Source organism: Pagrus pagrus (genome assembly GCF_965226575.1).
Source record: "Pagrus pagrus genome assembly, chromosome: 17".
NCBI classification, from domain to species: Eukaryota; Metazoa; Chordata; class Actinopteri; order Spariformes; family Sparidae; genus Pagrus; species Pagrus pagrus.
In genome coordinates, this window is record NC_140201.1 from 25,814,517 (window position 1) to 25,830,612 (window position 16,096).

At 40.2% G+C, this 16,096-nt stretch overlaps 1 protein-coding gene across 5 annotated transcripts in view; it reads left to right on the plus strand.

The window, feature by feature from the left end:
• The first annotated feature begins 312 nt into the window (after positions 1-312).
• Positions 313-16,096, plus strand: part of smad10a (SMAD family member 10a) — a 31,955-nt gene continuing 16,171 nt past the window's right edge. For 2 of the 5 annotated variants that reach the window (XM_084379892.1, XM_084379894.1), the window contains exons 1-7: positions 313-402; positions 4,439-4,514; positions 9,010-9,253; positions 12,573-12,747; positions 12,938-12,961; positions 14,294-14,506; positions 14,814-15,071. In XM_084379892.1, coding sequence (XP_084236018.1) covers positions 399-402; positions 4,439-4,514; positions 9,010-9,253; positions 12,573-12,747; positions 12,938-12,961; positions 14,294-14,506; positions 14,814-15,071 — 994 coding nt within the window. In that variant the 5' untranslated portion in view covers positions 313-398. The remainder of the gene's footprint in view (positions 403-4,438; positions 4,515-9,009; positions 9,254-12,572; positions 12,748-12,937; positions 12,962-14,293; positions 14,507-14,813; positions 15,072-16,096) is intronic. The other 3 variants (XM_084379895.1, XM_084379893.1, XM_084379896.1) reach the window with 3 other exon arrangements.

Below are 16,096 nucleotides of genomic sequence, written 5' to 3' on the forward strand. Positions count from 1 at the left end.
AAGCGCCATGTGATTGGCCGAGAGCGGCAGCCCCTGTGAGACCTAACCGCCTATTGGCTGCGGCATGTCGAGACACCGACGCGCACAACGTCTCCCCTCTATTGTTATTGTGGCGTGCGCGAGAGGGAACGGACAGGATGCACGAGGAGACAGTGGGGCTGATAAAAGGATAAAACAAGTGAGAAACATCGAGCTCGCGCTGAACAGACAAACATCAGCCCGTTACATCAGAGACTCCACTGAAACACACACACACACACACACACTCACACACACACACACAGCTGCTGCACGCACGAGCAACACACTCAACACGGACACACATCTGACTACACACTTGAGGCATTGTCGGAGAGCTCAGCGTCTTTCTGTGCAAGTTCTTCTCTCCACTCTGGCCGATGTGTAAGTACAAACAACATGGCTCTGTCTCGTGTTTCTCCTCTTCTCTCGCCAGCTCCGAGGCAGTCAGATAACCGAGGATATGAGGGGAAGTCCGCTGCTCAAGTGTTTTGCTCACTGTAACCTGCTTTATCCGCAACAAATATTCTCCCGCTGTGTGGCTCTGTCAGTGTTACCGATGTTGTAGCCTCCTCTGTCTCCTGCTTCCTCCGCTCCTAGTCCTCATTGTTCTTCCTATTTCCTTCTATTCGTTCAACTTCAAGCAGTCGGGTGAAATGTGTGCATATGAATGAATGCTGTGTGTTAACGTGTGCTCCTGTGAGCGGCTCCTCAACATGTTGAGACTTGGTGACGCATGTTAACCAACATGGGATGTCAGTGAGGTGAACGTATGGCCTGGCTGCTCAGGCTGAGAGCTAACAGTCTGTCTGTTCTGACAAAATCACTGACGGAAGTTTTCATGTGAAGTGTGGAGCCCTGTAGACCATGGGGCCTGTATGATGATGAACAGTATGTTAAGAGGAGACATGGACAGAAGGTGTGGTGTGTGTGTGTGTGTGTGTGGTTGGGGGGGATGTATATAGCAACAGTTACCTGTGAATGTGTGCATACGCTGCTTACGTGCTGCATTAGTTATCATGCTATAACAGGTGACCGTGATGCCAGACATCTCACCTGTGGTATAGGCATGATTCAACATGAGCATGTGTCGATCATCGCACAGTGCGTTTGATTGTAAATGTAAATTTCACTATTGAAACTATTTAGACATCTTAAATGTTCAAATGTGCAGACTCAGAGATGGATATGTTCAATTTAGGTTGAGCTGCAAAGTAATTAGTTACATTTATTCACATGCTGTAAAGAGTTTTAAAGTACTTTGCATTGAATGCTTCATTGCAGGCTACCTGAGCTCCATTTATGGCTGCAACTTGCAATTATTGCATTGTCTATTATTCTGCTGATTATTTTATCAATGAATCGATTTGTTGTTCGTCTGTTTAATGTCAGAAAATGGTGAAAATGTTGATCAGTGTCTCCCAAAACCCAAGATGATGTCCTTAAATATCTTGTTTTGTCCTAAACCCAAAGATTTCCAGTTTACTGTCACAGAGAAATATTTACATTCAACAAGCTGGAATCAGAGAATTTACATTGTTTTGTCCTGAAAAAACTATTCAGACCGATGAATCTATCCTCAAAATGGTTGCTGATTAATCTAAAAGTTGAAAACTGATTGATGTATTGATTTATTTTTGCAGCTTCAGCTCCATTACATTTCGGATAGTAAAATTGCAATTTTACTCCGCTACATTCATTTGACAGCTTGAGGTACTTAATTAGTACTTAGGCACATAATTATCTGTTCAACAACTAATTGATTCATACAGGGTCTTAAACCTAAACTGATGCCAATATTAGGGTGTAAAAAAATCAAATATGAATATATCAGCTGATATTCTTATATATGGTCATAAAGCACTTGTGACAAAGACACAGATGTAATGGTGGCAGGATATTTTATAGTTAACAGTAAACTTTATTGTCCAAAATGACATCAGTACAGAGAAGTATACTCCACTGAGAATTTAATTATTATAAATTACCCCAAGAATCCTGTTCTTCCTGCATCACATACTATTAAAGCAACATTTTAATCTTGGCATGTATTGGACAACAAATCTGCTGATACTGATCTATGTATGATAGGCTGATAATATTGTCAGACTCGTATATTGGGCAGGCTCTAAATCATTGTTTGCAAACTAGTTACCTATAGTTACTTTGCAGGTTAAGACTTGAAATACAACACAGGATTAGCATCCAAAATGTTATTATTTATTTTGTAAATGAAGCCCACTCCCCCACACACAGTTTATAAAGTAGTTGAAATCGAGAAAAAGAACATTAAAGGAAAATTGAACCTGGCATATTTTTCATAAATAAATGTGGCCGCTATGATTCTATACAGGTGGTGTTGCCTTGCTTCATTTTACAGGTCCACACATTTCATGGTAAATAGTCAGTGTCAAGTAACATTTGAAATGTCTTTGAAATTACCCTCTGCATTACCAAAATAATTACCTCCAAATGTATTGAAAATGATAACTGGTATCTGGCCAACTCCTGCAGGTCAGTAAATTAAAGTACATTTTTTAAACATTTCCATCTCCATTAATTTCTGTTACTTCAGCCGATCAGTCCAGCTAAGTACAATTTCGCAATCAAGAATTGAGTGACTAATTTCCCATTTTGAAAGTTTCATTCCAAATCTGCTGTTAGTGACATATTTGTATTACAGTATGTGTTAAACCTCTAAATTCCAACAGTAATCATAGTTATAGAGTGTTTGGTAAGTAACCCATGTCTCTCCTCCTCCTGCTAATGCAGGAAAAAAGAAAATACATTTTCTGGTATCCCTGCCAACTTTATCCAATCAGGACAGAGAACTCCATGAAGAAGCAGTTCTGTTTGATGCTAGGTCTAGATTACTGCTGCACAGTCATGTGGTGACGTAGAGAGGAGGGAGGGAACTGCAAAACGAACAGGAGGCCTAATAATAATGTCTTCACATCACTTTTGTATATTTTGAGACAATAGATAGCAAATTAATTATCAACAAGTCAAATACAACTGTGTGCATGAGTGTGATGGAGTAAGAGAGAGAGAGAGCCTGATTGTTGATCCTGGTCAGAATGTAAATTGTTAAAATGACTGACCTGCAGAAATTAAGCAGCAACCAGTTGGAAGTTTCCTGGAAATGTATTAAAGAAAATACCTGCTATTTATTTACTGCTTGTTGGAAAATAGCAGAATATTGTTATGAGATAATGTTGGGGTAATTTTCATTACATGTGAGGTCATTATTGTGGTAATTTCAAATAAATATTTTACTTGGTAATTACTACATCCTTACCATGAAATTTGTGGACCTGCAAAATGAAGTGTTACCACTAGCTTTGCGCTCTCTATCTCTGTTTTATACATTCATGGACGCCTGGACTCAAGGCAAGGGCAAACTGCGTGAGCCTCTAACATATTTCCAAATAAACCCATTTTTTTACATAAATAATTTCAAACACTTCTCTCTGATTAGGATTCAGCTCCTCATCTGTGTAACCTCAGTTCAAATAAATATGGTCAACCATCAAAGTGAAATGACAATTATCCTCATAATAATCCACATTTGTATTTAGCTTTTTGAGTTTGGTTTAAAGATAGCATAACCGGAGTGAAAGTCAGCCTGAAACTCTCCACATAAAGATCTTTATGTAATCTTATATTCCAGGGTGCTACTTCCTGCATTTACCTTGGGTTGGACTCAGAGACAAGTGTTTAAAATGATTCATATGAAAATCAGGTTCATTTGGAAAGCTGAAGGAAGCTATTTGTTTTGCACAACTCATCGTTTCTTTGAATTTTGACAATCAAGGATGAATGTGTAACGAACCAAAAATACGCCAGTTTGAAATAGACTGGATTTTTCCTTTAAAACGCTGCTTATAGCCTATGTTTAGGCATCTGTAACCAGTACAGGATATATTAAGATAAAAGCTTTATGGGGGAGTACCGTTACTGATGAAAATGTAAGTAAATGATGCTGATAATATTAATGCACATTAACTTGAAGGGACAACCCAGCAGTTTTATGGTAAATACTACTCAGACTGTGAAAACAGATGTATTATATATTCTGTATGTCTGGAGGACTTTTTCAAAGGTTATCTCAGTTTGGAGATGACTGATTAATAACTGATAGCCTGTGATACAAACTGGAGCAGTGAAGTCTGCAAGATGTGGACGTTTACCTGGCAAGAAGGGTCAAATGAAATATGCTCATCACTGTCAAATATGTGAAAGTGTTGGTCAGTCATTGTCATCGTCAGTCATTGGAATATGACCATTTTTATGTGTCTCTCACAAGTGCAATGCTAAAACAATTTAACACTTGTTCTACCATTGATCATATCTAATTACTGTTGGATTTGCACATTTAACTGGCATCCACTAATCCCTGGTCTCCCCGCTCTACTAACAGGGTCTGATTCAGAGCTGGGCCATCATGATGCCAGTGAACTTTCTGCTCACTCATTGGCTGACCAACTTAATACCAGGTAAGCAAGACAGCAAACATGTTTGACAGCGGTACCAAGTGTTTTGACTCTCACTGACTGTAATACTGTCAAATTACCAAAACTAATAGCAGGCTGGCTCAGATGCCTCATACAACCTTGGTCTGAATGGGTGAATTTTCTTTACAGCGAGCATGAGTCAACCTGCTGGGCAGATGGAGCTGTCCAGTTGTCATGGATTTATATCTGTTGATATTTTTATTCGTCACAATTCCGCCCGAAAAACTGCATCTGTACCTGGCAGAGAGAGTCAGGCAGCTCCTGCAGTTGAATGGCAGTGATTATGTGATGCGATTTAGAGCAAAAAACTTTAACTCACCATGTCTGTGTCACATTGCTCCTTTGTGTTGTTGTAGTTAGTGTCTCTGGCAACTTATGTAGAAAGAAATCAAATTTACCAAATTTAATGAGGAAAAGTCACCGCGACGGTCAGCCCTGACTGAGTCTTCAGTGAACTTCCCCCTGGAAACAGCATCCCTCAGTTTATGCAGTTTAAAAAAAGAGAAATGAGAGAAAACGAGGTAAAACAATGCAAAATTAGCCGATGTAACAAGCTCTCTGATTGGTTATTGTCATCTGCAGACGTATGAGATGCCTGGATGTGCATTTGAAGCGAGCGCACTAGAGACCTTTGCCAACTAAGCCAGCTAACTTCTGGTTTAGCACCTGGCTAACTTGAGTGGGGATTAAATGATTTAATTGTGCAGCTCTTAGACTTTCCAAATGTTATTGGACCGAATGGCTCCAGTTATGACAGTGAAACGAGTCATTTCGTGGGTGTTGTGACGCTCCAAAAAATCTATCCACTGTTTTACAGGCAGTGTAATTATTTCGTCACGTGATGCACTGCGCCCCCAAAAAACTTGTTCCCATAAGCTAACATTGTGAAAGAAAGGTCTGTAGCGCTATGTACTTTTTGTAAATCCCTTTTTAATTTGAACTATTTATTGATGGATTAATATTTCATTTGTAAATTCTATTTATAATTCTTTATTTGATTTTACTTTGACTTTTTATTGACCATTAAAATATGAAATAATGAATTACTTTGTAATTTAGTCTATTTATTAATAGATTAATAAATTAATTTGTAAACTCATTTATTGATTTCTATATTATTGTACAATTATTTAAACGATTATTACGATTTCCGTGACACTTGTTGTCCTCCATATAGGAATGCTTGGAGGGAATTTCTTCACATTTGGCATAGATGTCCACTTGAACTCAAGGATGAACTGATAAGATTTGATGGTCAGGGGTCAAAGGTCACTGTGACATCACAAAACATGTTTTTGGCCATAACTATTTAATTAGCTAATTATGACAACATTTCTCGGCAATGTCTAATAGGATAAAATGATGACATTTTATTTCCAAATATCAAACTTCAGCTTCACTGTCACACCATAATGTTCTGCATAACACCCTTCTGGTCCTTATTCAACCCCATAACTCAGGAACAGAAGGGAGATTGTGACCATTTTTCACATTTGGTCAGATACTGAACTGGTGCCAACCTTCAAACTGTTTTGATTGTAGAGATGTTCTGTGCTGCTGGTTCACCTCGTGCGTGAAGAATTTATAGCTCATTCATTGGCTATCAGAACCAGCTTTAATGACTCAGCATGTGAACACATACAAGGAAAAGACTGTTTATGTTTCTCTCAGTAAATGTACACACTAGCAGATATACAGCAGTAGTCCAACACAAGCTCAATGATTTTGTTGATGTTGATCTTCAGGTGATTGTTGTTGCACCATGTGATGAAGCTGTCTGTCAGTCCTCTGTACTCTGGATAAATAATCTCTATGCATGGTGGCAGCATGGTGTGCAGTGGTTAGCACTGTTGCCTCAGAGCAAGAAGGTTGTGGGTTTGAATCCCACTGGAGCAGTGGCATTTCTGTCTGGAGCTTTCATGTTGTCCCGGGCTTGCATGGGTTTCTTGTACCATCAAGCTCTAAGTGCTATTTCGTAGGCAGCTGGGCTTGTTGCAGTTTATTGAAGGCTAAGATCTGGAGTTGGCCCCCGGCGGGCCTGTACGTTGCCCACTTCACCCTCGGTGGGTTTCACTATGTTGTACATCATATGATCAAATAAAGACAGACTGGAATTGAACATGTTAATATAGTGAGAACCTCCATTTCACCAAGAACTACATTTGATACCTTTCCATCATTGTTTTCATTACATATAGGAGTCTGGACTGACATGGATGTAAACTGCAGCTTAAGTGGTGCAGGGAGGCATACAACCGCAAGGCAGTCATTTTAGTTTTTTACCTGCCACAATGCACAGGACCAACACAGATGAAATATAAGATGTCATTTACCATCCAGTATAAAAAGCATCATCTCAAGGGCTTTGTTTGCATGCTGGTTTCCTTCATTGGGTTATGACAGCTGACATAACATAAGAAGGTCAGGAGTGCAGTGTGAGTAAAACCTCCACATTCATTAAATTAGTGTCTTGCTTGACTGTATTATCCTTCATGCCATCAGATATACCGTGACTTTTGTAGCTGTTTTTCAGGTGCAGATGTGACACCTGCACCTGGAGCACACATGTTGTATTTCTCATGCAGTCGCACTGGGCTGGTGTTGTACTGTGTGTAGTGTTTGCAGGCTGTGTCTCTCTCCTCAGTACACTCAGGTGACATGTAAGCAGAGGATGGTTATGTATTCTGCTTGATTTACTAAAGTCACATTATTTGCATCTCTGAGTTTTGTGGGGAAAATTCTTGTTGTGGCGATGAAGAGTAACACACATTAAAGCTAGCACAAGGAACTTTGTGGATTCTGGCGGGCCTCTCACCAAAAGATGATGAAGATGATTGGGATATAACGATATTGCTCTGTCCAAGATATATCTGTACTGGCGTATATGTTGGCAAATATGCACCAAAACTTTTTTTACGGAGCATAAAAGATCAAAAGATGCTTGGGGTAATTTATAATCATTACATTTCCAGTGAAATGTATCCTTTCAGTGCACTGATGTCATTTTCAAAGATTGTTTATCGTTTATCTATAAAGTATCCTGCCTGCAAAAAAAGATGTGTTTATGTACACTGTGTATATAAGAATATGGGCCAATATATCAATATCTGAATTTCTTTACTCCCTAATATCAATATTGGCATCAGCTCCAAAAACCCCAGTATTGGCTAGGCTCTCATGGTAGATTAGATTAAAAAGGGTTCGAGTCAGTTGAATCAAACGTATCCAGAGTAAATGTTTTTATTGGAGACCACTGTGTTTCATCATTTCTTCTGGGCTTAGATATCTCATAGAAATCCCAGCTCTGACCTGTGTCGTGAGCTTCCCCTCGCTCTCAGTGTGTGTCTGGAGTTTCAGTGCCAGGTCAGTCCAGGAGTTGACTGCATAATGAGCTGATGTCTACATAAATCACATGCTGAAATCAAGCAGCCTGCAGCAGCAGTGCACCTTTGTAAATCTGGACCATATTACAGCTGCCATTCTGTCTGACACCTACACTCACATCACCTACATCTACAGGTGAACATTAGGGTTTTTAGTTGTTGTTACAGAATGAATCAAACCATCAGTTAGCTGTGGGAACTACCCCAGAAGCAGTTCTGAGTATTTTGCCAGGTGTTTATATGTCTGTCTGTCTGTCTGTCTGTCTGTCTGTCTGCGGACAGATTTGTGTCACAACTGTGCAAAATGCAGTCACAAAACTTTACAGATGTTTAGGTTCATATTTGTTTTGTGATGACATCACACCAGCTTAACAACCGCCAACGTGTTCACAGTGGTCATTGGTCAGAACGTTGATTATTACATGTGACCACACCCATTCTGGCCTTCATTTTTCTCTCAGCTACACACCTGTAAAGTTTAATTACTTTATCTCACGGTTGTGATGCTTACATGTTGAAAAACTTTGTCAACAGACAGACAGATAGACAGACAGACAAGGTGAAACACTATCAGCTGCGCAGCTCTGGCTTCATTTTAAACTCAACTTTACATCACAGACAGACATACAGACAGACAGTAAACACCTGGCATAGTACTCAAAACAGTTTCTGTGTCAGTTCCCACTCTAATAGGTGGCTCCAGGACCACATTTTACCACAATGATACACACAAAGACCCACAAACTGAAAACATTACCAGCCACTGCTGTCACGGCTGGTAATACGGCTGTGTATATCCACACATATACAGTATACATAAAAACACATACAGCAATACAAGGTTTGTGTGTGTGTGTGTGAGAGAGAGAGAGAGAGCGAAAAGCCATGACATGAACTGCGAAAAGTTCAGAATTCTGGCCCATATAGAAGAAAGATGACCCAGGTAAACTGAGATCATGTTTTAGGTCTTGAAAAGATCATTTATAATATCTGACAGGGTATGAGTTTTGCTACAGATGGAAATGAATAGTTTTCCCAGTCTTAAGGAGGTTATTTCTAAAGTATAACAAGCTTCTTCTTGTGTCCTGTGGCAGCAGCATCATGTCGGTGAACCCCCCGAGCAGCAATGACGCCTGCCTCAGCATCGTCCACAGCCTCATGTGCCACCGGCAGGGTGGAGAGAACGAGGGCTTTGCCAAGCGGGCCATCGAGAGCCTGGTAAAAAAGTTGAAGGAGAAGAAGGACGAGCTGGACTCGCTCATCACTGCCATCACCACCAATGGTGTCCATCCCAGCAAGTGTGTTACCATCCAGAGGACGCTGGACGGACGACTGCAGGTAAGTCGACCTCGACAGGCAGTGACTTTGTATCAGTCCACTCAGCTCTCACTGCTGCACTACTCCCACTACTAAGAAGTCTACTTTTTACCTTCGGTGCGTGATACAGTACATCTGCAGGAAGATTTCTCTTGAATATTTTATGTCAGTTACTTTATCCTTCCTATTGTATAGTCAGGAATCAGGGATTTATACTGTTTTTCTACACTTCTGCACTTTGGATTTGGATTGTTGTGGTCACTAGGTTAAAATATAATTCAGTATTAAAAATCAGCTTGCAAACAGCTATCAGGATTATCTGTGCAAATGTGTTTTTTGGAAGAATTTGGGCTGACCATAATACCATTTTGTAGGGTATATGTATTCACAATATTTGAATTTTCACTTTCAAGAGTAAAAATAAAAACTGTTGACATAACAATGCAAGACGTTTGCTTTATTTGATGATATATCCAGCAGGTGGCGACATTCTATCAATCATACATATTATTTAGGCATACAAGGTGATGGCACAAATCATTTTATAACAAATAATTTTCATTTTCAAGGCAGCATTTTCCCAATCAGTGCAGATAATGTATGAATATATGCAAGATCGTAACAGCAGTAACACATATCTGAGCATGAGTTGGGATTTTTCCTGAAAGTGAAACAGAACAGAGATGTGTGTCAAAAGGTTAATCAGAAGTCAATGATGCACAGTAACTAATATGCTGTGGTCACTAGAAGTCAGTGTTCCTCCATGTAGGTCTGACAATGCAGGGTGACATCACCAACTGTTCAACCAGTGAGTCTCCTGTCAGTCTCTGTGACTTCATGTGTACACCTCTTGGTTTGTTTGTAATAAGTCCGTCCGTACCTGACACAGACTTGAACTACTATGCAGCCATAGGTCTTATTATACAATGTTAGCCTTGCTGCAGATTTGTCCCAGTGGGCAACCATGGTCCTGCAACCAAACTCCCCACTGCTGCCCCAAAACAACTGACACAGACCTAGACATACCGGTGGTATCGTGTACATTGAGAGGCCCAGACCAGAATTTTGAGCCCATGTCCCATGAAGTATGATGGCAAATGGGGAGAGGTAAAGGTGAGAGAAGAGAGATTATGACGTAAATTGTTTTGGAAATGATTTCAGAATTGTCAGTTAGTTTGAGTTGGTCTGGCTTAGCTAACATTCAGATTGAGTTAACTCTGAGTGGACAAACACAGCCCTTTGAATTCATCTGTATGACAGTTGGTACAGGCACTGCATCGGCTAATCAAATACATGCACATCCCTCAAAGTTTGTACTTTGTAATGTGAACGCCATATTTCTACTGTTTAATTCATGATTGTCATTGTGATAACTTCCCTGTGTTGTAAAATCCTGCCTGTGAACATTAGAAACAGCCCTGCAGTGTTTTGTTGTCTGTCAAACCGTAGCTCATGGATCTGTCGCCTCCTGGATCTTATTTCATGTTTCATGGGAGCTGAAACATCACAGCCACACCAACACAAGCCTGATTTGATCTCAATGGCAATACATTCAAATACTCACACAGGCCCTGAATACTGTGGCACTGAACAACAGTGCAAACTACCAGCTTTACCAGTGTTGGTAAACCCACAGCTGATTTATGTTGGATGTTAAGTTGAAGCATTACTTGATTTCCTCTGTTGTGTTGTGATGAACACTACAGATTAGCACCAGAATTGATTAGTATTATAAAGTAAATCCAGTATATTAACCAGAGGTGGGTAGTATATGTACATGAGTAACTTTTATTGGGTAAATTGTACTTTTTGGAGTAGTTTTAATGCAGAGTACTTTTACTCTTACTTGAGTAGATTTTTTGCTAAAATTACCTTTACTCTGTTACATTCGGATACAATGGCGCCATTCATGCACATTCCTTTAAGTGGCAGGTGGTCAGCTGGTCCCAGGTCTGCTGGTGCTCTGTTATCGATCCATCCACAGGACTCTGTTCACAGCAGCAGGATGGCTTTCGACTCACGCTAATTGTTAATATTTACGGATGACTTAACAGCACACAGCACAGCAGCATGGGCTGCAGTTGTATGAAGTGTGTCTGTTGTGGTAAAGAGTTTGATAATCCAAACACACAGTATATCATGCTTCAAAACAACTGCTACTGCTCCTGCTTTCTGCCCTAATGTAACTGTAATTAAATAAAAATGCTTATTGATGTAACCTGATGAGACAGAACAGTAGAGACCAAATGATGCACATGAATGTGGACATGACTGATACAATGTTTGAACCACAGGTGGCCTTTACCAGGTCTCAGGAAAGAAGTGAACAAACCTGTATTTAATATAAAATGATGAAACATCACAGGCACAGAATTATCTCCTAATTCACCTGAATAAGACATTGAAGCACTTCTGTAGTCTTACTGTCTTCATGTGATTGGACAGACCTGGATATGTGGAGCTCTACTGGAATGATTGAACTTTAATGACACGTGTGTAACATGTAGACACTCTTCACGATGATTTATTATGGTGTTGTCTGTTCACTTCTTTACCTGATGAAGACGTCTGTGGTTGAAGTAATTCAAGTCAGATCCACAACAAATAAAACTTGGGAAAAAGACTGTGATGACAAGATGACTACTTTCTACTTGAGTAACTGTTTATGAAAAGTAACAGTACTATTACTTGAGTACAGTTTTAGGCTACTCTACCCACCTCTGATGTTAAAACTCCAAAAATGTGTCAGAGATATTATGTAAGATTTACAGATTTAAATCTAAGTGCTGTATTGTAGGCAACTGGACTTGTTTCGGTTTCAAGAAACACTTAGATTTACCATGACCTGGGTGACTGAGAACATTCATCAACATGTACACATTTAGTGTCCCAAAAGGAGCTCAGCAGTATGTTGTTTGTCCTCGTGTCCTCTGTCCTCTATCCTCTTGTACTCTCTAACTGTGTTAAGTCAAGAGTAAAGACGTATGTTGTCTCATTCTGACAGTGACAGAGCTCAATCACAGACTCTTACTGAGGACTGTTCCTGTGTGACTTTTTTCTTTTGTTGTCAGTCTAAAAACATTCGTCTCAGACCCACACGTGATTTACACACATTGTGCAAATATTCAAGTAGCCCTCAAACAGAGAAAAGAGCCAACTCATGCACACTGAATACATTTTTAAAAAAGTGACATGATCAGAGCCAGAGCCAGTCTGTGTTGAGAACACAGATGGAGCTAAGGTGTAGTAGCTTTGAAACAGTGAACATGACGGAGGCTGTGTGAACTGCTGTAATGATGCTGTGCTCTCTCCCTCTCTCTCTCTGTCTCTCTCTCGTCAGGTGGCAGGGAGGAAAGGTTTTCCTCATGTCATTTATGCACGGCTGTGGCGCTGGCCCGACCTCCACAAAAATGAACTCAAGCATGTCAAGTTCTGCCAGTACGCCTTTGACCTCAAGTATGACAATGTGTGTGTCAACCCCTACCATTATGAGAGGGTGGTGTCACCAGGCATCGGTAGGTCAGCTTCATACTTCAGCAACCTTAATTAGGACTAGACAGGTTTAACAGTGTCTGTGCTTGAAGTGTTTGACTTTATTACGGATAAATATTTGTAAGCATATTTATACAAACTTTATAAATGTCTTCCTGCTGTAGTGAGCATGTAACTGATTCTTCATTTTCTGTTTGATGTCTTCTTTGACAGTTGGTCTCAGCCTTCAAAATACAGGTGAGTTCTGTTCTACAGCATCACACTGTGATTTACAGGATACTAAAAACTTGCAGTGGTACTACTTTAATTTCTTGGTTTCCATGTGATCAGTGTTGCTTTTCTGATGAAAAGCAATGTTCAGATGCTGTCATTACCATTAAGAGAACATGTTCAAGCTAAGGAAGCAGGTCGTGTGCACTCTACTCATATAAACTGAGTGCTGTCATAACATGAAAACTACAGTAGCACAAGGTAAAAGGTATATCATCCATACACAAAGAAATGAATGCTAAAACGCTTTATAAACTGGAGGATGTGTGCTATGTTACTATGCATACAATGCAGGATTTGTCATTGTCAAAGTTGGCCTCACCCCACCCTCAAACAGACACACAGACCTGTAGATCTTTATTATCAGAGGAGACAGTAATGTAACCCCAGTGCTACCTTGGAGTCTGTGCTGTGTTTGGTCTGCAGTGGTGTGGTCGGTGTGTGTTGGTTAACTTCACTAGTTTGGCTTGATTGTTATGCATCCTGTTATATTATCTTCCTGGAGGCAGGATAGCAGAGGTGGTATGAGCAGAGACTGGAGTCAGGCTGGCAAAACTGTGAGGAAGATGGAGATCAGATTTAGTGTTGATAGATTAAACTACAAGAAACTAGAAGCTGCTGGCAAAACAGGTAACAAAGGACTCAAATGCAGCAAACACAACTGCTAGCTGAGTCTGCGATCGGGCGGAGCTAAGTATCTGAAGAGCTCTTGATTACAGTGATGAGATGGAGCTGGTGGCTCCACACTGACTCCAGCAAACCTGCAGACAATTAAACACACACACACACACACACCTGTCCAGCCAAATGTTTCTAATAACAGAGGCTAATCATCAGAAATATACTGTATGTCGGGACAAGCTGAGTCAGTTAAAGTGCTGATGTGGATCTTTCACACTATCTCATTAATGTCTATAAACAACATTTGTTGTAACACAATGTTTTAAACTAAACTGTGAATATTTAAAGTGATTTACAGACTTTCACTGAAAATGGCCCAACAACCAGTTAGGATAAAATCAATTTAAATACAGTTACACTGTATTAGATTTTACATTTTTGCATAAAAAATGAAACCATATTTTTTCAACCTTGAACTGTTCTATAATAATATTTTGTGATTATCACCAAGGATTTGTACATTCTTATAGGCGTCTGTAGTGTTTCTTGTATTTTGGGTTTGTGGCAGCTTTATAGCTACATTTATTTCGGCTGTAAACTAAAAAAAAAGGGGGTCTTGCCTTAAGATGCCCTGTAGTGATTCTTCCACCGACCTTTACCTCCTTCTGCTCCCTGCAGCAGCACAAGGTGGGCTGATCAAAGAGGAGTACATCCATGACTGTATACAGATGGACCTCCCGCCGGGCATGCCTCTCTCTGACCACCAAGCGGCCATGAAGCTGCCTCCTCCAGACCACTATGGGCAGCCTTTACCTCCCCCACAGCTGTCCTCTGAGCCCCATGGACCTCCACCTGTCACCAGATACACTAACCTGCCAGTCTCACCCAAAGGTCAGCTCTTCAGTATCTGATGATTGTATTCATTATTGGATGGTTAACTAAGTCATTATCATATGAGCTTCTTATGGTTGACCAATGTATATTATTTTTGACAGGTAACAGATAAATAATTGTGTGAGCTGAGAGAATCCTCTTACACTTTTATATTGAGGGGTGGATGAAAGCCTTTGGGCTCCTTTCAGTAAGAATGGCAAAACAAATTCATGAGCTGAAAACTGATGACAGCAGCAGCTACTTTATTTAACTCTGGGCCCACAGACACAAGTCAGAAAGATGTTTTCCTCTGTTCTCCTTCCAGTGTCCGGTTCTGGAGGCATGCTACCACTGCAGGGCGGTCATGGTGACGGCCGTCTACAAACTGCATCCCCACAGGCTCAAGTTATGACCCCTGCACCACGACCTCAGACCCCAACCCAACCTCCTCCTCAGCAACAGACTGCCCAGCAACCCACACAGCCACCCCACCCACAACAGCCCTCCCTACCTCCGTCTCACCCGCACGGACAGAACGGTTACAGCAGCAATAAACACTCTCAGAGTCAGGCTGCCTTCCACAGTGAGTTCATATGTGTACCATGCATGTACATTCATGGTCAAAAGTCTCCATACACTCATAAAGAACATGTATATCATGTCAGTCTTCAGTCCCAATGATTTCTACAGCTCTCATGTTTCTGTGATGAATGAGTGGAACACAAACTACTTTGTCGCAAAAACATTCATGAAGACTGGTTCAGTAATGAATTTATTATAGGTCTTCTGACAATGTGACCAAATCTGCTGGATCAAAAATATACATACAGTAACTTGAACCATCTGTTTTAGTGATTATAGAAAGTTGTGTGAATCAAATGTTCTTTGTAGCCTCTTAACTTCTTCTGAGTGATTCTGATTGATAACAGCTGGTGACTTCTCTGGGCCCATTTTAATAGGACTTGTGATTGGAACTGGAGACTGCCATGATATACATGTTCTTTATGAGTTGATGGTAACTTTTGACCACGACTGTATGTACCAACATACATACATGGATACTGTTCAATGTTAATGTTTTGTTTTCCTTAACTAGGACTTGCAGTCTTGAACAACTGCCTTATAATGCATAATAATTCAGAATGAAAAATAATGACATGGACAAAAGTAAATACATAATATTTTTAAATACAAATATGTTGTGCAATAACCTGCTGATTAAGTTTACATCCTTCCAAACAGAGAGCTGCCGTGCTGCACTGCATTAGACTGTACAGTGTTTCAGTTATTTTACAATAACTAAATGAATGTAAAAGTAAATGTGTCAGGTTGTGTGAGAGACATAAACATATTGAAAAAATATGGAATTATCCCTAAAGTATATTTCTGTAAGAGCTCACAGATTAATTTGATATATCGATAAACATAGCCTGTGAGGCTGTTCAGACCTGCTATCAACATCTGCCCTGAGTGATCTGGGAGGACAGCTCTCAGTACAGGTGTGAGCACCCCCAAGACACATTGGGGAGGCACTGAGATCCAATCACTCAGAACACAGAAGGAGAAGAAGTCACAACAACAGGCAGAATGCATTATACACTAGTAACA